This window comes from Ovis aries, chromosome 12, assembly GCF_016772045.2.
Source record: "Ovis aries strain OAR_USU_Benz2616 breed Rambouillet chromosome 12, ARS-UI_Ramb_v3.0, whole genome shotgun sequence".
Taxonomy (NCBI): domain Eukaryota; kingdom Metazoa; phylum Chordata; class Mammalia; order Artiodactyla; family Bovidae; genus Ovis; species Ovis aries.
In genome coordinates this window covers 44,756,892-44,778,420 of record NC_056065.1, presented here as the reverse complement: position 1 = coordinate 44,778,420, position 21,529 = coordinate 44,756,892, and the positions used below count along the sequence as shown (strand labels likewise).

At 45.4% G+C, this 21,529-nt stretch overlaps 1 protein-coding gene across 1 annotated transcript; it reads left to right on the top strand.

Moving 5' to 3' along the window:
• The first annotated feature begins 1,366 nt into the window (after positions 1–1,366).
• PARK7 (Parkinsonism associated deglycase) lies at positions 1,367–18,310 on the top strand. Its single transcript, XM_004013749.4, has 7 exons — positions 1,367–1,440; positions 2,297–2,455; positions 4,034–4,135; positions 5,936–5,995; positions 6,862–6,931; positions 11,661–11,747; positions 17,921–18,310. The coding sequence occupies exons 2-7, from the start codon at positions 2,366–2,368 to the stop codon at positions 18,079–18,081; spliced, it is 570 nt and encodes a 189-aa protein (XP_004013798.1). The 5' UTR covers positions 1,367–1,440; positions 2,297–2,365; the 3' UTR covers positions 18,082–18,310.
• Positions 18,311–21,529: the final 3,219 nt, after the last annotated feature.

Here is a 21,529-nt window from a genome sequence, read left to right as displayed (position 1 = left end):
GGGGTCTTTCTTATACGCCACCAATGAAAAATTTTCTGAAGGGATGGTTAACTTTTAGCCTGTAGTTGAGTCCTGGAGTCACGTAGCTGGAGGTCTGGAATCTGGTGGTCTTAAACCAGAATGTTATTTGGGCAATTTGGTCAGTCTCAAGGATCACTGTGATTTTATTCTTTGTTTGTGAGGGCAACACAATGAGCCATGTTAACAATGAGACCCCCACCCCCACCAGCAATGTGGGCCTTATCACTTCACGAAAGAGCCGCGTAACAAATTTTATTAAGAAACTGCCACGGCCACCCCCAACCTTCAGCAAGCATCACCCTATACTGTCAGTCATCAATATCCCAGGTTCCACCAGCAAAACTCTTCATCAGGAAAAAGATAGGACTCACCAGCTCAGTTGATGGCTAGCATTTTTTAAGGAATACTTTTAAAATAAAGCATATACTGTTATTAAGACATAATCCTATTGCATACTTTAACAGGCTACATATAACTTTCATCCCTGGAGAAACCCACTCCAGTATTCTTGCCTGGAGAATCCCATGGATGGAGGAGCCTGGTGGGCTACAGTCCATGGGGTCGCAGAGTCGGACACGACAGAGCGACTTCACTTTCACTTTCTATAACTTTCATGATGCACTAGAAAACCAAAAAAACTGTGGTCTGAAACCCAATCTAGTGTCCCTGACTTCGGTGTTCAGCTCCTATTCAAATCCTGTCGATGCAGTATTAAACTCTACTAAAAATACTATTTTGAGAACCAAATACACGTGAAATTAGCCACTAGCCAAATCAGTCACAGAGGAATTGGGGAGACCTTAAGGAGTCATAACAGAGCGGAGGTGACTGGACAACGCCCGCCAAGAAACAGAACAATGCAAAGAAAGCCCCTAGGACACAGAGGAAGCAAGAAGGAACTATTTTATTTTGTGAAAATGCGGGTTTAAAGCAAGCCCACGCAGCTCTCCAGACGAGCACAGCGAAAAACGTCTGGCTTGCGGCATGAAAAACGGGTTAAATTCAGCGCGCGCTGGGGGCACGCTGGGCCGTCCCTCGGATGCGGGAGATTTCGGGAGAATGCGTGAGTTTAGAAGATTCCGCTTTCTCTTGTTCCAAATGGAACCAGGCCTAGGCGTACAATCTACACGCAGAAAGGCAGGAGGTACCGCACGTCCCCCGAGGTTAGTTCGGCCGGATATGACATCACGTGGGGCGAGCTACGTGGGTTTGCGCAGTGCGGGGCTGAGGAGCCAGGCAGGGCGGCGCGCGCCTGCGCAGTGCGGGGCTGAAGACCAAGCCTGACAGCGCGCGTGCGTGCCGGCGTGCGCGCTTGCTGCGTCCCGGGTTGGTGCGGTACCGGCCCAGTCGTCACCGGCGCAGAACTGCGGACGGAACGGGCCGAGGCTGGCCGTCTGTGGGAAGAGAGGCGAGGTTCAGGTCTGGGCCATGGGGAGCGCAGCGCAAGCTCGGGCCGTGGGGGCACGGGCCGCCCGCTGGACCCCTAGAGGGTCCCCGAACCGGGGCGGACCCGGCCTGTGTCTAGCCGCGTCTGAGGAGGATGCGGTCTCCCAGGGTTCGCAGAGGGCGCCGTTCGCTCGCCAGCATAGTAGCAACGCTGAAGCTTCTAGAATTTGCCTGCATAACATCGCACCAGCTTGGAGCTAGTTAATCTTGTTTTTTTGACATCGTTTACTAAAATCTGTGTTGCATGCGAAACAAAGTCCAGAAAAATAGGCTAACAGCAATTCAGACCCCGGCATAGCGGCCGTCGTTTACAACGAGAGCTAAGTGCGAAGAATCTATCAGGATTGAGTGTAGCATGGGGGAATTACCATTTTTCTCCGTTTTTCTTTTTTTTTAAGCGTGTTCAAATATGTAACACTGTTAACCGCCCCCGAGAATTAAGTGCAGTTACTGGAACTAAAAAATAAAATCCCCTCCAAAAATCTCGGGGTGATTGCTAAAGACAGTATTTCTTTTTTTATCCATGAAGTTCAGTCTTCTCTGTAAAATAGTACTTGAAAAAAGGTGGTTTTGTATTTCTCTCTCCCTCTTGGAAAGCTTCATTTACAATATATTAGAAATTAGATTTTTATAAACGTGATGAAATCTGAACAGTAACCAACGTGCTGGCAATCTTGCTGTGATGTCATCTCAAAAAACAGGAACTGAAATTCTGTTTAAGTCAGTATTAACCAAATAATGCTGTTTTATTGTGTTTGCCTATCAAAATCTTTTCCCTGGGAAGCACTTGGTTACTCTGCTTAACAGTGTTCCTTAATCTTGTTTTTAGGTCTTGTACACTTGCAGTGAAAGTTTCTTGAAAATCTTGTTTTGAGTCTTTAATAAATACAACATAAAAATGGCTTCAAAAAGAGCTCTGGTCATCCTGGCTAAAGGAGCCGAGGAAATGGAGACAGTTATCCCTGTAGATGTCATGAGACGAGCTGGAGTAAGTCCCTCAAAGTTTTTTAGCCCTCCTCTGTTTGAAAGCATTTTTGGATTCTTATAAGTAATTTTGGATAAAGTAGTGTTGAATGTACTTTCTGAAATATTTCAAACATACGCAACAGTACAGAGGCTGTGTAATAATTATCTGCAGTTTAATATTGTTAACATTTTACTGTATTTCTTTCAGACCTGTTTCTTGAAGATACAGATGCTTTAGAGGAATAAACATTGCAAAGCTCTCTTTATTTCCCTAATTCAATTCCCTTTCTGGCCCCAGAAATAACTGCTTTCCTCACAGTGATGTGAATCCAGCCCAAGCGTGTCTAAAGTAACATTAGACTGTGGTTCTCACTCTGCATATCCGCATTATGAACCTTTATACGCCCACATAACCATAGTGAATGCTTACGTAGCCTTGACGGAATGGTGGATGCCATTCTAAGCACTTATACTAGTTTTTAAAACCTTAAAACCATCCTAAGAGTTATTGCCAACCTCATGTTACAGTTGAAGAAACAGGCGGAGAAGCAGTCAGTCAGTGAATCAAATATTTAAATAAGTGAACTAGTCACATTCTAGTAAAGAATATAGATGCAGTTTATTTAAAATTGCTGCTTAGTATTGCACTATGGGAATATGCCCAGTCTCCATTCCTCTATTGCATTGTTTTACAGCATTATAGTGCTGTAATACTCTTTTTTTTTTTTTTTGGTCGTTCTGGTTTTATTGAGATATAATCAACATATAGCATTGTGTAAGTTTAAGGTGTACAGCATACTTAAATCTATCATGAAATGATGACCACAATAAGTTTAGTGAATATCCGTCATCTTGTATCAATACGAAAGTAAAGAAGTAGAAGAAAAATATTTTTTCCTATGATGAGAACTCTTAGGAATTACTCTTAAAAACTTTTGCATATTACACACAACAGTATTAATTGTACCTATCCTGTTGTACATTAGTTTCTAATGCTTACTTATCTTATAGCTGAACATTTGTAATATTCTTGTGCAGGTTTTTCTTGTTTAAAGATATGAAAGTTTTTCTAGGCTCTGAGCCTAAAAGGAATTACTACTTGCATATATGATGTTACTAGATTTTGTCAAGTGACTCTCCAAAGTACTGATATGTGGGCCCACCAGCAGTGAGGAAAATTCCTATTCTCAGTATTGTCAACTTTGTGAATTTTTGCAGGGCAGCAGAGTAGTATTTCATTGTCTTAACTTGCATTTCTACCTTATGAAAATACCAGGAGGGTTAAATGGCAACAGCAACTTTGCAAGCTGTTTTATCGGTAGGATGATCATATGATTTATCACACAGACAAGAACACTTGTGGAAGAAAGGAGGCTAAGCAGATGGGGTACTGGGACAGCATCTTTAATTCATACTGTCAGACAAACTGGGACAGATCTAGTGGTTAAATAATATTTAGCCAACTTAATAACCTAAAGTCAGCATGGTTTTGTTGCAGTATTTCTTGCCAGGTTATTTTAAAACACAGGCCAGCTGTGAAAATGTTACTCTAAATTTATGTTCAGTGTTCTTAAATATCATGATGACGTCTTTCTCTTAGATTAAGGTCACCGTCGCAGGTCTGGCTGGAAAAGACCCGGTACAGTGTAGCCGAGATGTTGTCATTTGTCCTGACGCCAGTCTGGAAGATGCAAGAAAAGAGGTTTGTTCTCTAGACTTGGGATCGTTCCTTCTTACTGCTTCTTTATCAGTTTCTTGAACTCTGTCTTAACTACATCTGAAACTGTAATTAGCACAGCCTTGTTTTAAGAAAGTTACTTTGCTTGGAGGTCTTCAGCACTAAATTAAGCCCTGGGAATTGGAGAACTTTGCCTTTTTCCACTCTGTATCCTCAGAACCTGGCAGGTCCCTGACCTCATGTGCTTGGTGTGGGCGGGACACCATCACTAATGTTCTGGCTCATACAGGCAGCCTTGCCTCCTTCTGTAACTACATTACTTAGTATGAGAGTCACCTGCACATTTCCCATTCATTTCTTACCCTTTATTCGAAAGCTGCTTCTTATCTTTCCTTTATCAGTGACACAGATGTGGGGTTGTGTGATTCATTTTACACGGAATAACTCATACTTGATTTGTGGTTGGATTAAAGGAGGAGTGAGTTCTCCTTAAATTGTGTCACTTTTTCAGTATCTTCAGAATTGAGGTTCTTCCTTTCGTGGGGGACCAACACTTTTGGGAATCCGTCAAGAGCTGTGGTCCCTTTCCTCAGAAGCATGCCTGCCCACACATACCAGACACTTGAGCCTGTGCTTTCACGGGGCTCAGGCTTCAGGGGCCAGTGTGACAGAAGTGTCGGGTACACCCTCTTCCAGCAGGGATGGGGCAATCACCACCCATGGCAGCTTTTCTGTGCTATGAGGAGCCTGGGCGCAGAATTCCCTGTGCCTGGCTCTCCTCAAAAGCATAGAAAAATGTATGCCTCTCTGATAAATTCATGTATCTCAGTGCTAGATTGTGAAGTATAAGAATGTTGATATTTTGTAGTTGTTGAATCTCTAAATAAGAGGTTAAAAATGAGAGAGTAGCAGTGTTTCTTCCCTGTTCTTTTTTGTCCTGTAGGGTCTGGGTGTTCTAGAATACTGGTTACATTTTGTGTCTGTTTATTGTTCAGTTTCTAAATGGAGTGAAAGAAATTTTCATACTTCACAGATTTTAAGTTTTGCTTGGCTTCGAAACAACATAGGACATTTCATAGTCTTTAAAAGTAACTAGTATATGTTGGAGTAAAAATGTATTAGATTTTCATTTTGTTGTTTGGTTAATGACAAAATTTTTTTTAAACTTTTAACATTTTAACATACTGTATTAAATCAATTTCTCTTTCATAATTTAAGCAAGTTTGAAATCATTAGATTTCTAGGGTGTTTTAGTATCTGAGATAATAAAATATTGTGTCATTTTTTTTTAATACCCCAAGTTCCATTTTACTTAAGGTTAAAACATGCTTTTGTGCCTTCTAGAGTTTTTTTAATTTATTACTGTGTACATTCTTGTTGAAAAATAATCCATACAATGTAGACAAACACAAAGTCAGGTGTTATTGTTAATGTCCCTTTCTCATTCTTCCCTTCCTTGCTTCCTGCGTCAGCTGGCAGTTTCCTTTGTCCATGAGTATCTATACTGTACACATGTATGTGGGGGTGAGGGTGTGTATAGAGACACACATATGCATTCACATACATTTATTGTTTTTATAAGAATGAGATCATGCTACACCTGCAATTCTGCAGCACAGACATCATTTCGTGTTATAGTATATGGAGGTTTTCTGCATTGTTGGTAGTTACAGTATTCCATTGTAGAGAAACACCTTGAGTTATTTAACTTTCTCTATGAACAATATTTTTACTGTGACCATATTTAACATATGAATGTGTTACTGTTTAATGCACATTTCAAATAAAACATTTTCACTTTTCTTATTTTTTAAACTGTTACAGGGACCTTACGATGTGGTGGTTCTGCCAGGAGGCAATCTGGGTGCACAGAATTTATCCGAGGTAAAGTGTGTAAAGAGAGTATTCCAACATCTTGTATTCTGTTGCTTTTGTTATTAAAATATTTCAGGAAGGAGGCTGTGAATAGAATAGGAAAAGATGAACAAAACGGTGTTCCAGCTTAATTTTTAAAAAAGTCATTTCTAATAAAATCTACTGTAGAAGTAAGCAGAATTGGTGGAACAGTTGTGAATAGATTCTGTGAATAGAGTCCAAATGTAAGATTACCACTGCCCCCCCAGTAGCAACAGAATGATTTATTTTGTGCTTGTGAAGGGTTAAACACTGAAAGGTAAGAGGTTGGCTGTCTATTCAGCCATTGGAGTGAGGGAGATTGCAGGGGCCTAGAGCTGCCAGCTTGAATGAAAAGTGGTATAAAGGAAACCACTGCTGCTTCTGTTATGTGAAGCATCAGTCTGCAGGAGGGAAGGGAGAAGGAGATGAGAGGGGCAGGGGCTTCATGAGATAGAAACTCATGAACCAGGTCAAGTCAGACATTTGGGACCTCGGGGCTCTCTCCTCACTTTGCTATCTGGAAAAAACCCCAAACAGCACCTTTCCTCTTTGCTGTATCCCTAGAGTACAAGACAGCAAAGGTTAGCATGCCCAGGGGAAATAGTTTTCTCAGCTTATCTTTAAACATCTTTAAGGAGAGGATACCCTTTTCTATATAAACGTTGTGGTTGGGTTTAAGCCTGTAGAAACACTATGAATTTGATAGTTTTCATATTGATGATTTGGCAATATTGTTGAAAAACAGTCAGATGGAAGATGTTGTGGTTAAGCTAAAGCCAGATTCTACCAAAGTTTCTAGCCGAGATTGGCTGTGGCTTAATGACAACTTGATGTACTTTGGTTCTCTTGACTAGTCCGCTGCTGTGAAGGAGATACTGAAGGAACAAGAGAAGAGGAAGGGCCTCATCGCTGCCATCTGTGCAGGTAACCTCAGGCCGGCCCCTGTCCAAGGGTGTTTTCAGTTCAGTTCAGTCAACTCAGTCGTGTCCGACTCTGCCGTCCCATGAATTGCAGCAGCTTGCTTCAAAAAACACATGACAGGGTTGTCTTTGAGTACGAGATTGTGTTCCCAGTACTTCTTCCACTTCTAAAGCATGAAGGGCTTCTGTGTTGATGTGTTTGTTTAGTTGGGAGCGTGAGGTTGGTGTCATGTCAGAAGTGACTGCAGTTACTCCGTTTTCTGCCTCTCCCTGCCTTTGGTGTGCATTGTGTGGAACCTATTGTTTTCTGTGTATGATGGGCCTGGAGGAAAGCAAGGCCCCTCTGGAATTCAATAAACAGTTGTTACAGCCAGTCCCAGTGCCAGAGAGGACTTCTGCCAGCACAGGGTCAGCAAGAATCAGGCCAGCGCTAACAATCCCAGTCTGCCCTGAGCTTGCCCTGGGGGCTTCCCATCTGATCCTCAGGGTTCAGCTCCAAGTCTGAGGTACTGTATATTCTCTGCCACATGATTTCGAGTAAGGATGGTGGTGCTTTGCAGGGGTCCTCACATCTTTGAAACCTAGTAATATCAGTCCTTTGGTTTTTGATACCATTTTAAAGTCCGTTCTTTTTGCTCTAATAGATGATATTCCGCCATCTTCCATTTTTTTCATAGTGTAATTTGGCAGGTGCCTGTGGCTCAGATGGTAAAGCGTCTACAATGCGGGAGACCTGGGTTTGATCCCTGGGTCAGGAAGATTCTCTGGAGAAGGAAATGGCAACCCACTCCAGTACTCTTGCCTAGAAAATCCCTTGGACGGAGGAGCCTGATGTCCATGGGGTCACACAGAGTTGGACACGACTGATCGACTTCACTTTCACTTTCCTTATTCATAGGTCTTCATTAAATGTTTTATCAAGAGAACAGATAAGCAAATGAATGGATGGTTAGACAAAATGACACGATATTTTGTTCAATATGGTAGACTCTTTAAAAGAGATCATAGTCATAGGCTGGGGGTCTGGGGACTGAGCCTTAGAGCAGTCGTTCTCTCACTCTTTCCAGAGGGGCAGAGCAGACACTGCTCACACATTATTTGCCTTTTTGCTTTTAGTTCTCATAGGAATTACATCAGAGAATAACAGTGGCATCATTCAGGCATGGCTTGTGTGCTGAGTGTTCTTAGCTCGTAAACCTTTCAAGTTTTAATTTCTGGCATTACAGTTACTGATAAATGTAACTCACACTAATAGCTGAAAGGACCCTAAGACTAGAGTGTTTGAGAACCCGCGAGTAAGAGACCAGGAAGGACTGAGGGGCATCCGCCTGGCAGTCCTCGTCTTTGGGTTCCAGTCAGCACTGACCTCTGACCTGCCCTTCTGGCTTAAGGATTTCTCTGCTAAAGGACACTGCAGCCCAAGTAGCTGCACTGCTCCTTAAGGAGGAAGACATCAGTTAGTTCAGCCACTCAGTCATGTCCAATTCTTTTCGACCCCATGGACTCCAGCACGCCAGTTTTCCCTGTTCACACCTGCTCCCGGAGCTTGCTCCAACTCAGTCATGTCCATTGAGTCGATGATGCCATCCAACCATCTCGTCCTCTGTTGTTCCCTTCTTCTGCCTTCAGTCTTTCCCAGCATTGGGGTGTTTTCCAGTGAGTCAGTTCTTTGCAGCAGGTGACCAAAGTATTGGAGTTTCTGCTTCAGCATCAGTCCTTCCAATGAATATTCAGGACTGATTTCCTTTAGGATTGACTGGTTTGCTGTCCAAGGGACTCTCAAGAGTCTTCTCAAACACCACAGTTCAAAAGCATCAGTTCTTCAGCACTCAGCTTTCTCTATGGTCCAACTCTCACGTCCATAAATGACTACAGGAAAAACCATAGCTTTGACTAGATGGACCTTTGTCAGCAAAGTAATGTCTGTGCTTTTTAATATGCTGTCTAGGTTGGTATTAGCTTTTCTTCTAGAGAGCTCTTTTAAGAAGATTAGAGATACCAAGGGAACATTTCATGCAAAGATGGCCATAATAAAGGGCAAAAACGGTATGGACCTAACAGAAGCAGAAGATACTAAGAAGGAGGAGGACATAGGTGGTATTAGTTGAATATGGACTTGGTCCAGTCCACCCTCACCCCACCTCACCCCCCACCCTACGTGCTGACCCCTCACCTCTGCCACATCGTTAGTGCTTAGTGCTTTGACCAAAGAAAGAAAGGAAGGGTTTGCGTTGGGTTTGTGTCCTTAGGACTGCTGAAAGTAAAAAATCACATGTCAGTTTGTCATTTTGTGTCACTAAGGTAGCAGAATCATGAGCTGCTTCTGGTTCCCAGTGTTGTGCTGAGGCAGGATTGATTCCCAGGCTGTTAAGACATGCAGCCCTTATCATCATTTACATCCATCTGTAAAGTAAACGGCGCTGGTAACATGTCGTCTGATTGAATGTCCTGCACTTTTCTGCTGGGTGCTGCAGAAGACCTGAGAAGCGTGATCGTGTGTTGAGGAGAGATTGGAACAAGCAATGGCAGAGATTCCATGTTTCATTCAGTAGATGAGAACAAGATGAGGCTTACACTTAGGGATTGGAAACAGTTTACTGAACTGAAGGAATGTTAGCTTAACCCCTGATACTGAGTGAGAGCGAGAGAAAGAACCTGGAAGGGAGGCTTTCTGGAGAAATGAAGTGAGACTGGGGGAGAGAGGGAGCCGTGAGGGGTATGGAAGCCAGTTGGCAGGTGCTGGGCTCCAGGTACAGGTTCAAGCTCTGGGACGCCTGGAGAGGCTAGGACCCTTTCCATAAGTAACCACATGGTGGCGCTGTTGACTCTCCCTCTGGTCCTCCCAGGGTGATTCTGTCCACTGTGCCCTCTGCTCCCAGGTCCGAGCTGGACCCCTGTGTATTTGCATATATAAAACTTATTTACTTTTGACTGTGTGCTGGGTCTTCATTGCTGTACAGCCTTTTCTCTAGTTGAAGAGAGCAGGGGCTACTCTTGGTTTTGGTGCACAGGGTTATTGCGGTGGCTTCTCTTGTTGTGGAGCACAGGCCCTGGGCTTCAGTAGTTGGGCACGTGGGCTCAGTAGTTGTGGTTCTTGGGCTCTAGAGCACAGGCTCAGTAGTTGTGCACTGACTCAGCCGCTCCGTGGCATGTGGGATCTTCTCAGACCGGGGATGGAACCTGTGCCTCCTGAAGTGGTGGGCGAAGTCCTTACCCCTGAGCCAGCAGGGAAGCCCCCAACTAGGATTCTCATGCCCCAGAAAGCCATAATTTTGAGTTTACCATACATTTATTAACATCATTATAGGTAACAATTTTATCACCTGGAGGGAGCAGAAATGATTGTTTCTTAAAGTCTTACAAAATAAGAAAGTAATGAATCCATTCAAATAAAATTGAGTGATAATTATGACAGACTTTTAAAATTTGCTTCCAAACACAGCTCTTGTATGCAGAATACAGGTTAAGGAGGGAGGCGACATCAGACATGTTTAAGAGGCTTTTGATGTAAGATATAAATGAGGACTTGGTCTAAAACCGACACCTGATGTTAGACCGACAGCTTATGTAATTAGGTGATACTTGTTTGATCTTCCTGTTAGTAGCTGTTAAGATCTTGAGTCGACCATAGGTCTGCTATGTAACTACTTTTTCCTTAGAACTGTGTTGAAATATGAAAGGTCTGAAGAGCCAGTGCTTGGGTTTGCTGGAGCTGAAGTGGGCAAGTCTGTCTTGGGACCTTAGCTGCAGTGCCCTAATCATTTAGAAGGTCACAGTGGTCTTCTGGAGTTTTTCTAGGTTTGATATGAGGTGTTAGAAAGTTTTTCTTTGTGGGTTTTTTTTTGTTTTGTTTTGTTTTTTTTGGTGACTTAGAGAAAAAAGGTAGAGGGACTCCTTTTTTAAAAAGTAGATTTAAAATAACAGAAGGTAAGAAATCTTTCTGATTTTAGACTTTATTTGAGAATTATTACAAAATGATTTATCAATAAAGTTGACCACTCATTAAAGTCTCAAGTTGGCACCTGCATTTTTTTTTTAACCTTCGTTTTAAGGGCGACAGTGTAGAGGACCACAGTGGGCATTTGTGCTGTACTCTTCTCTTCAGTGCATGGTTGTAAGAAAGAAACGCCAGCACCTCTGTGTCTCAGCCATGTAGGCATTTCATGGGTGTCTCCGGTGGGGCTGGGAAGATCTCCCATTCAATTTAATATATTCATTTAATATATACCACCTGATATATTTGGGTAGATGGGTGAGTGCTGATCTTTCATTTTCAAGTAGAAAAGTAAAATTAGTCCGTGAAATAGCAGTCAAGCCCAGAGGTTCAGAGCATGCTGGTTGCGTTCAATGTATAATTAAGTCTTCCATTTGCAAAGAGGCAAGACATTTAACCCTTGGTGGTCTCCCATTCTTTGTACCCCTGTTATATTTACAGCCTGTTCCTTGAGGGGGCATGGTTTGTTAATCTGTTTGCTCCTTAGGTATAAAGGTAAATCTTCCTGATTAAGTGGTTATTGAAGTGTTTTGAGTTTGTACATTTTTGCTACACGTGTTCTGCAGATGGTTGCTTATAAACATACTTTACCTCTCATACTAGTAAGTGTTTAGTTTCAGAATCATAAGTATATTTTTAGGTAAGAGCCCCCTGATTCAAAGCATGCTCTTATTGCTGCAGTTTTTAAAACATGGGTTTTTCTGTGTACACACTTAAATCTCTTTATTCATCTTTTTAGGTCCTACAGCTCTGCTGGCTCATGAAATAGGTTTTGGAAGCAAAGTTACAACACACCCACTTGCTAAAGACAAAATGATGAACGGAAGTAAGTACATGCTTATGTTCTAAGGTGGAGAAAGACCTACTCAGAAAGCTGTGCAGTAGCATTGTCTCCCACTTGGAAGATATTTTGTACATAGGGGGTGGGTTGGGGTGTAATGTGTTCCTCACTTTCTTTGCAAGTGTTTTAATGAGAAAGACCAGCTAACGGGTGGGTCTCTCTGTGCAGGTTGCCTAACAGGGTACAGGGGCTGAGCCAAAGGCCTGCTGGGTTCCGCGTGGTCACAGATTGAAGTGGTTGCAAAATGCCAGTTTAACTGGCTTACTAAATACTTTGCCAGCAGTCTAAGGATAAAATTTAAACCTTGGTGGCAATTTCAGAGGCTGCCCTTTTGCCCACAGTCCAGAGTAAAATGGACATTGCTCCTTTCCTGCAGAGGAGGCCTGCTCCTTCATTGACAGGTTCCTTTGTAGATATTAATATCAGCCAGATGTTTAACTTTTATACATTTATTTTTATAAAAACAATTTTCTGTTCATGGTAAAAAAAAAAAAAGAAAAAAACAAGCAGTACAGAAAGGAATGAAGTAAAGGTAAATGATTTCCTTCTCTCTGACTTCCCTACCCCCTTTCTACTTTTCAGAGGTAACTTCTGTTAGGTTTCCTGTGTAACTCTAGAATTTTCTCTGCACATACTCATTATCCTTTGTAGTTTAATGTTTTTACTCAAATGAGAGCTAGTAAATATGTTCTGCAGCTTGCTTTTCGAACCTAACATTATACCTTTCTTCTCTCCTAACTTATTATTTCTCTAATGTTACTTGGTACTTGAAGGTTATGTTTTTAAAAACGCATGTCATTGTCTCTGCCCTCCAGGAGTTAATAGCTTGCAGATACACGTGCACCAAATTAAAAAATGCATCAAATTTCAAATTATGAGGCAGTGTGTAGTTAGGGGCACAGCAGGGTCACTGTGCTTCTGGATGTGCAGCTGTGTCATGATGGATGCTGCCTCAGAAACAGTGCTTCTCGGCATGTGGTTCAGAGCACCAGCCAGGCAGTACCTTCCTCTGCCACCTGTGCCTGGCCTGCATATCGAAGGGAGCAGAGACTGAAACCTGTATAGAGAAAGGCACATCACACTGGTGCGGATGTGTGCAAGGGAATCAGAAATTCCCACTTGGAAATCATAAGTGGCTCAGCTGGTGTTCAACCAGTGGGGAAACTGGGTGACCAGCTCCATTTAAAATACCCACTAACCAGCAGCCAGTGGCTACATCAAAAGACTGATAATATCAAGAGCAGATTTGAAAATAGCTGTGCCACTGATACATTTTCTCGTCATATCAGTTCTGCTCTGGACTTACTCTGAACTAAAAGTAGGGCAATTCATGTTCTTTCTTCGTTCATCCTTTCATAGCAAAGTGATGCGTTTTTCATTTTACTGCCTTGTAAAACAATAGACCTTATGCTTTAAAGGAGTGTTAGTTCACAGCAAAATTAAGCAGAGTACAGAGTTTCCATAAACCCTCTGTGCCCCCATCCTCACCTCCCTCCCCATCCGCTTCCTTTCCCCCGCAAGACGATACCTTTGTAACAATCGATGAACTGCACTGACACGTCATCACCACCCAAAGTCCATAGTTTACCTTAGGGTTCACTCTTGGTGTTGGACATTCTGCATATTCTTAGATTTGATCCAAAGTAGTATTGATTTTTTTTTTGAAAAATCTATAGTTGTTTTTTAGTTGATAGAAAGATAAGTTGTGAATAAAACCATCTATGTGAAAATTGATTTTTTTTTTAAGGCTCTGACTTCTGGGCATTTTTTAATGTAGGGGTTTAGTTTACTTTGAGCTAATGGTGGGATTTTGGAGGGTCAGAAAGAGCAGAATCAGGCTTCCTTTAGCAGTAACAACTCGTGAGAAGGAAGAAGCGAGTGGAACGTGTTCCCCATTATCTGCTTGTGTATCTTTGTGGCTCTTTCCTCGTAACACCTCAGGAAGACGAGGCTGATCAGAAATAGAAGAATGTGAGATTGTTGACTCTTGGGCACTTACAGGGCACCTTCACATGTGTTATCTCGAGCCTGGCAGCCCAGGTACCCAGTAAAGGACGTATGGGCTTCACCAACGAAAAAACAGGCCGTTGGCCCAAGTCGGTCCAGAAGTGGGGCCACGTGTCTGTCCACATGAGGCCCACACACACTGCGGTCACCAGGCATTGGGTTCAGTCAGCAAGGCCTCTTGTAAGAAAAAGACATTTGCAGTGTCTGCATTCTGAGAAGTGGAGCTGTGATCACTTCCTGGGTGAGGAGGCCCTTCTGCTTGTTCTCATCATGAACTTCAAATTAAGAGCACTGTGACATTTTTTACTCACATAAGCCATCCAATCTGAAGGACAGAGTGTTTCTATTTCTCAGCTTTAAAATAAAGAAGGGGTGACTTCAAAGTTTTGTTCAGTTCTCATTTGTGTGGTTTACTAAACGGCTGGATGCCGGCTCCCAGGGACGAACAGGGACTCCGGAGCAGGTGACTCCCATGTGGCTCCAGCCCCACCCCTCCCTGCCCCCAAGGGCTGGTCCTGTAACCTCGCTGGGCCTTGGTTTCCCCATCTGTCACCTGAGGAGGACCATAGGTAGCTCCTGCCTCTCGGGGCTGTTGATGGGCTCTGTGAGTCAGTGTGTGTGACACACGGGGACGTCCATGGTCACTGAAGCTGTGTCAAAGGGCCCACCAGTCAGTGCCTGGCTCTGCCTGGCTCCGGGCTGAGTGCTGGAGATGCAGAGCAGACAGGCTGCTATCACCAGGGCTCAGCCTGTTGGGTTGGCATAATGCCCATTTTACAGAAGAGAAAAACAGGGAGGTCAGACAGCTGCTAACTAGCAGACTGAGGTTTGAATCTGGCAGACTGATACCTGAGCTGCTGTCCTCAGGGGTCAGGGGCTTTTCCTAGAAGGGCTGGATAGTAATGATCTAGGGCTGTCTGGGCCACCGCGTCTCTGGGGCTCCCAGACCACGAAGGTGAGGGTGTGCAGGGGAAAGTGGCTGTTGGTTACTACCCTCTGGCCCCTAGCCTCCCCGGCTGCTTCGTCTCTGGGTTTTGAGAGGGGCTTTGAAGTGTTTGCTTAAAGTTAAAAAGGAATGAACACCTCCTGCAGGTTGACCAGGAACGGACTGGTGTGCAGGTGTCGTTTTTCTCCGTCTTCACCACTAGGTGGAGGTGGTCTGCAAGCAGACCTTTAGCTCTTCTGGCTGAGATTTTTGAGAACTGGAATTTTTAAACATTTTTAACCAGTGTAAGCTGTATTTGTAGTATTTTACCCACAAAGGGGTTGTTACCTCAATCGTTCAGAGCCTTGCCTTCATTGCCTGTGTCTCAATGTCCATCTCGGCTCTGGGTTCTCTATTTCAGCACTTGGGATGATCTCTAACCAACTGTAAATGAGGTTAGCTTAGGAAAACCTCTCCCCTGCAGGCTAGGGATCCCCTTTTCTTCTGTAGAAGGGTAACTGGGAGGCGCCCACGGACTGTCATCAGTTGTTTCACTGGGTGACTTGATTTGTACTGAGAGGAAGCCCTGAAGCAGGGCAGTGGTGTTCATCCCTGGGAAAGGACGGGTACTTTGGGACATGGTCTCTAAAGCTTGCTGGTGCAGCAGGAGCATCTTGCTTAGGTGCGCTGTTCTGTGTGAGCATCAAACAAGCATTTCCTGAGCTCTTTGGGCTCTGGGGACAGAGAAGGGGACAAGATCAAGCCATCTTCTTGGGGCTCCTCAGAGGGGGAGGGGGCAGAGGTCGTGCGGTGTTGCAGGCCCAACTCTGCCTGCAGGTACCAGATGGGGCAGGATTGCGTAGAGGACCCTTGTGGGCTTTTGACCCCCGCCCTGAATCTGTTTGTCCTTCATGTCCTGTCATTGAGCAGTGTCACCATGCAGCCAGGTGGCCGGAAGTCATCATTGGTGTCTCCCCACGTCCAGTTCCTCCGCAAGGTCTTGGCATTTTATCTCCAAGACACACCTCGGGCCTCCATGTCCTCACCGTGGCCTTTATCCCGTCCAGGTCGCTGTTTACTCCTGTGGGTTCTTCTTCGTCTCCCCTCTGCTTCTTTCTGCCCTGTCTTTGTGCACAGGCTGGGCCTCAGGGCCTGTGTACCATGATTTGGAGTTGAGGGTCACTTCAAGGTGCCAGAGAAAGTGGTGAAGGCTTCTCATGGGGGGCACCTGGGTGTGCTCTGGTTTGCACTGTGGAACGTGCCCTGTTGGGTGGCGCTGAGAGTGGAGGGAAAGACAGGAGGAAGGGGGACTCTGCACGCAGAGGTCCTGCATTGAGGCAGCAGGCAGGGAGTGTTCATTTGATCTTTCCTTCACCTGACACTTGGAAGTACCTCCCTGGTGCCATTAGCATTCTAGACTGGACACGTAGGTGAGGGCTCAGCATTTCACAGACCAGAGGTAAATAGGAGCCAGATGGTTTCTTGGGTGCTGGGAGGGTGCATGATAGAGTGACCTGGGGGGCCTGGTGAGAGAGGGGTCCATGCTGAATTCAAAGGAGTGAGTTGCTGAGAGGAGCTTTCTGGGCAGAGGGAGCAGCCTGGGCAGCTCCTCCAGGGCCGGAAAGACTACAGTACCCTCTGTAGCAGAGCTGCAAGCTTCAGGCGGGAGAGTGGGCCCTGGGGGCAGCTGCGGGGTCAAGGGGCCAGGCCACGTGGGGTGCTGCTGCATGTGAGGAGTTCTTGCCTGGTGCTTGTGCAGTAGGAGGATTTGGTGACTGACTGATGTAGAATGTGAGGGTGGGAGGTGGTTCAGGGAATCCCAGCTTTGAGCCCTCAGATCTTGGAGGTGGTCGTGCGAATGTAGGAGCAGCCTGTTTTCTTACTACATTTGCAAAGATACAGCCAGCTGTGGCCTCCGAAAGCAGGCAGTGCCTGATGAGAAACTAGGTTTCTCCCCACTTGCACCTCTCTCTCCCCACCCATGACACATTGTGCGTTGTTTCTGCTTGTTTGCTGTGGAGGCAGCAAGCAGAAAGTGTGCATCACCCAGGGGGTCTGTATAATCCAGGTCGTTTCTACCTTCAGCACTGGTTCCCCTACATCCTCCTTCCCCCAGCATTTTATAGGGAAGGAAAAGTAATTTTCCCTTGTATCCTTCTGAGTTCTTAGTTGAGACCCTTGTTACAGGAGACAGGTTGACTGGAGAAGAACAAAGTTTATTAACATGTATACTTTATGTTTGGGCTTCCCAGGTGGTGCTAGTGGCAAAGAATCTGCTTGCCAATGCAGGAGACCTCATTAGGGGCTGTGGAGTCTACAGTGGAGGCCTGGCAGGCTGCAAGCCATGGGGTTGCAGAGTCAGACACAGCTAAGCAACTAAGCACTAGAACTCATGTTTACATGGAAGAGCCCCAGGGGAAAATGAGTAATTCCCTGAGATGGTTTAGAATTCTGGCTTAAATTCCATCTTAATGGGGAAAGGGGAGACAGGCCTCTCAGGGGAAGGTAATTGGGTTTTCAGAAAGATGAAGGGGCCCTTTGAAGAGTAGATGGGAGGAATGATAGTTTGTGACAAGGTTTGTCTAGGTGTAGTATCAGCTCCTGGTTTTCTCTTCTGATTGATAGAACTTCCCGGAGGGGATTTCTGATAGCTGAGTTCCTTTTGGACAGTTCGTGCTTAGGCAGGAAAGGGGATTCAGAGAAACCCTCTCCCTTTCTGTCCTGCTGTGTTCTGAGAGCTGGAGGTACCTAATGGAGTTATGAGTGACTGGCTACAGTGCTGGTGTTGTGAGCTTTTGCTTTTTTAAAAAATTTTGGCTCGTTTGTGTTTTCATTTTTGTGAGACAGTAGTGTGTGGTTCGGAGAAGGCAATGGCACCCCACTCCAGTACTCTTGCCTGGAAAATCCCATGGACGGAGAAGCCTGGTAGGCTGCAGTCCATGGGGTCGCTGAGAGTTGGACACGACTCAGTGACTTCACTTTTACTTTTCACTTTCATGCATTGGAGAAGGAAATGGCAGCCCACTCCAGTGTTCTTGCCTGGAGAATCCCAGGGACGGGGGAGCCTGGTGGGTTGTCGTCTATGGGGTCGCATAGAGTCGGCCACGACTGAAGCGACTTAGCAGCAGCAGCAGTGTGTGGTAAGGGAATGGAAGTGTCGAGTGGTGTTCATGGCTGTCCTACACAGCCCACGAGGACGTAACCCTTCTTTGTTTTTATTTCCCAGGTCATTACAGCTACTCCGAGAACCGTGTGGAGAAAGACGGCCTGATCCTCACCAGCCGGGGGCCAGGAACCAGCTTCGAGTTTGCGCTGAAGATCGTCGAGGTGCTGGTTGGCAAGGAGGTGGCCGACCAAGTGAAGGCCCCGCTGGTTCTTAAAGATTAAAGTGGAGAGGCTTGATGATGGGTCAGAGAGACAGGCCACTTGTAATCCAGCCTCATTGTGTTCACTTTTAAAGGGGGAGGCGGGGGGCGGTCACTGTGCAGAGAAGCCATCTTCCTCACTCCCTCCCCATCCATTTGTGGCTCTGACATGACAGTTATGCAGAGATTCCAGTTGTATCCCCTCATTTCTGAACCTTGATTGCGGAATAAATAGGGCATTTAGCAAACTACCAACTGTTCCTTCTTTTCTCTCTGGTCTCTGTTTTCTTTTGTGAAACCAAGTGGTATCAGCTTCGTCTGCAGCTCGTAACTATTGTTCAGTCATGTCCAACTTTTTGCAACCTCATGGACTGAAGCCACCATGGCTTCTGTGCCCATGGGATTCTCCAGGCAAGAATACTGGAGTGAGTTGCCGTGCCCTTCTCCAGGGGATCTTCCTGACCCAGGGATCGTACTCCAGTCTCCTCCATTGCAGGCAGGTTCTTCACCATCTGAACCATCAGCAAAACTGATAGCTCATAACTATTGATCGAGCTGCTGAAATAACTGAACAGGGGACATGGTTCACACAGCAAGGTGAAAACACATACAACAGATGAAAGAGGCTTGTGACTTCTCTCCAGTTCATTAACTAACTGTATCCCTAATGTGCTGTTAAAAATACCAACGCAGTTGGCTTACTGGTGAATTTTTGTAAGTCAGTTCCTCATCTTCTGTTCCAGAAAAAGTCCTGAGACGGGAGATGAGAACCTCTCAAGCCCGGCATTGCCTGTTTTCCCCTCCTCAAGGAACAGCACCCAGGTCTTTCAGCTGCCCAGGTGGGGTGGGTGAGTTGAACACTAGGGCATGGGCCCATCCAGTCAGAGCCCAGCACACCTGACCACGCAGCCCAGGTGAGACCCGTCAGCCAGTGAGATTCTGTTCTGGGACCTCCCCGGCCTGCTGCGGTTCTACCTGCCAGGTGCTCAGGGACTGGCCCTCGCGTGGCTCCAGAATAAGAGGTAGGAAGCTGAGGACGAGGCTTGACCCAAGGTCTGTCTACACCTAGAGCAGGACAACTCCTGGACTTTTGAACACGTGTCAATTCCCTTGACTTTTGTGTTGGTGGAATCATTTATATGGGACTGACGAGATGGAAGTGAACTACTGACGACAGGGCTGAGCTACTAAGTAAAACTGCCCAACAGAGAACGTGCGTTGCTGGGCCGCCTTGTCATTGGCTGTCCTTCCTTTCCTCCTGGGCACAGTATGGACACCAGTGAACTTTCTGAAAAGGCTAGGCCAGGTGGTCAGTACTTAAGGTATGTGGGCTGTCAAGCTTCCATCGCAATTGCTCAGCTCTGACCAGGCTGCACAGAAGCGCCCACAGTCAGCCATCAGGACCGCCGTGCCGCAAAACCCCCTTCACCAAACCAGGCAGCAGCAGAGCTGGACCCTCAGGCTGCAGTTTGTAGATTGACCCCTGAACCAGAAGGCAAGGTGGATGTTCATTGCTAAAAATGCAAATAATAACTGCTTGTTTTGATGAGCTGCTTGGTTTGATTAGCTCCTGACAGGATATGAGGAGGGGGAACAGGAGAGACCTCATGAGGGGTGGGAGCCGCTGAGGCTTCAGCTGAGACCTGAGGGCAGGCCCGGCTCCATGAGCAACTGTCAGCATTGCTGCACCTATGGTGTGCTGAGCCTGAGCCTGGGGCTGGAGTGACCGTGGGGAGACACGGCCTGTCCTAGATCTGTGTAGGGTTGTTCAGTCACTCAATTGTGTCTGATTCTGTGACCCTGTGGACTGCAGCACTCCAGGCTGCTCTGTCCATTATCAACTCCCGGAGCTTACTCAAACTCATCCGTTGAGTTGGTGATGCCATCCGACCTTCTCATCCCCTTCTCCTGCCCTCAATCTTTCCCAGCATCAAGGTCTTTTCCAATGAGTTGGCGCTTCACATCAGATGGCCAAAGTATTGGAGTTTCTGCTTCAGCATCAGTCCTTCCAATGAATATTCTGTACTGATTTCCTTTAGGATTGACTGGTTTGATCTCCTTGCAGTCTAAGGGACTCTCAAGAGTCTTCTCCAACACCACACTTGGAAAGCATCAATTCTTCATTGCTCAGCCTTCTTTATGGTCCAACTCTCACATCAATACATGACTACTGTAAAAACCAAAGCTGCTAGACTGACCTTTGTCAGCAAAGTAATGGTCTCTGCTTTTTAATTTGTCATAGGTTTGTCATAGCTTTTCTTCTAAGGAGCAAGCATCTTTTAATTTCATGGCTGGAGTCGCCTTCTGAAGTGATTTTGGAGCCCAAGAAAAGAAAAGTCTGTCACTGCATTGTTTCCCCATGTATTTGCCATCAACTGATGGGCCTGAATTCCATCATCTTTGTTTTTTGAATGTTGAGTTTTAGGCCAGCTTTTCACTCTGCTCTTTCATTTTCATCAAGAAGCTCTTTAGTTCCTCTTCTCTTTCTGCCACGAGGGTGGTGTCATCTGCGTATCTGAGGTTATTGATATTTCTCCCAGCAATCTTGATTCCAGCTTGTGCTTCATCCAGCCTGGCATTTTGCATGATGTACTCTGCATTTAAGTTCAATAAGCAGGGTGACAATATATAGCCTTGACGTACTCCTTTCCCTATTTGAAACTAGTCCGTTATTCCATGTCTGGTTCTGGCTGTTGCTTCTTGACCTAAATACAGATTTCTCAGGAGGCAGGTAAGGTGGTCTGGTATTCCCATCTCTTGAAGAATTTTCCACAGTTGTGATCCACACAGTCAAAGCTTTAGCATAGTTAATGAAGCAGAAGTAGATGTTTTTCTGAGATTCTCTTGCTTTTTCTATGATCCAAAATGGATGTGTGGGTTCGGGAGAGAGGAAAAGATCTACATTCTATGTGGAAAGCAGAGAGAAGAGAGTGACAGACTGTTCGGCAGGGTGTGTAGAGAGGCCTCTGAAAAAAGGCCTGAGGGGGGGCCTGGTGTCTGCTGAGAGCATTCCAGGAAGAAGAAACAGGAAGAGCTAAGGCCCTGAGGCTCGGGTGAGGCAGAGCACTGGGTTGCTCGAGGGGTGGGGTTGGAGAGGGAGCTGGCGCCACTGGGAATAGTCAGGACGGCCCTGACCCTTCTTGGTCCAGAGGTCAGCTCTGTTGAGAGAGGACCCCATCGGGAGCAAGAATGAGGACCCCAGAGGTGGGCACGCATGTGGGTAAGAGGGAAACCATTTCCGAGATTCCATCTTGAACAGAAGGTCACATGGAGACTTTGTGTCCTTAGCCAGAGAAGGAGCCCTTGTGGTAGGCTGGTGAATTTGGAGTTCAGATCGATGAATTTGAAAGGTCTATAAAATATACTTTCAATGAAGACTCAAAACCTGCTACGTCGAAAGTCACAAATTACTGACATTTATTATTCATTATTAACAGTGAACATTAAAAACTCTTGCAGTACTTCCCTGG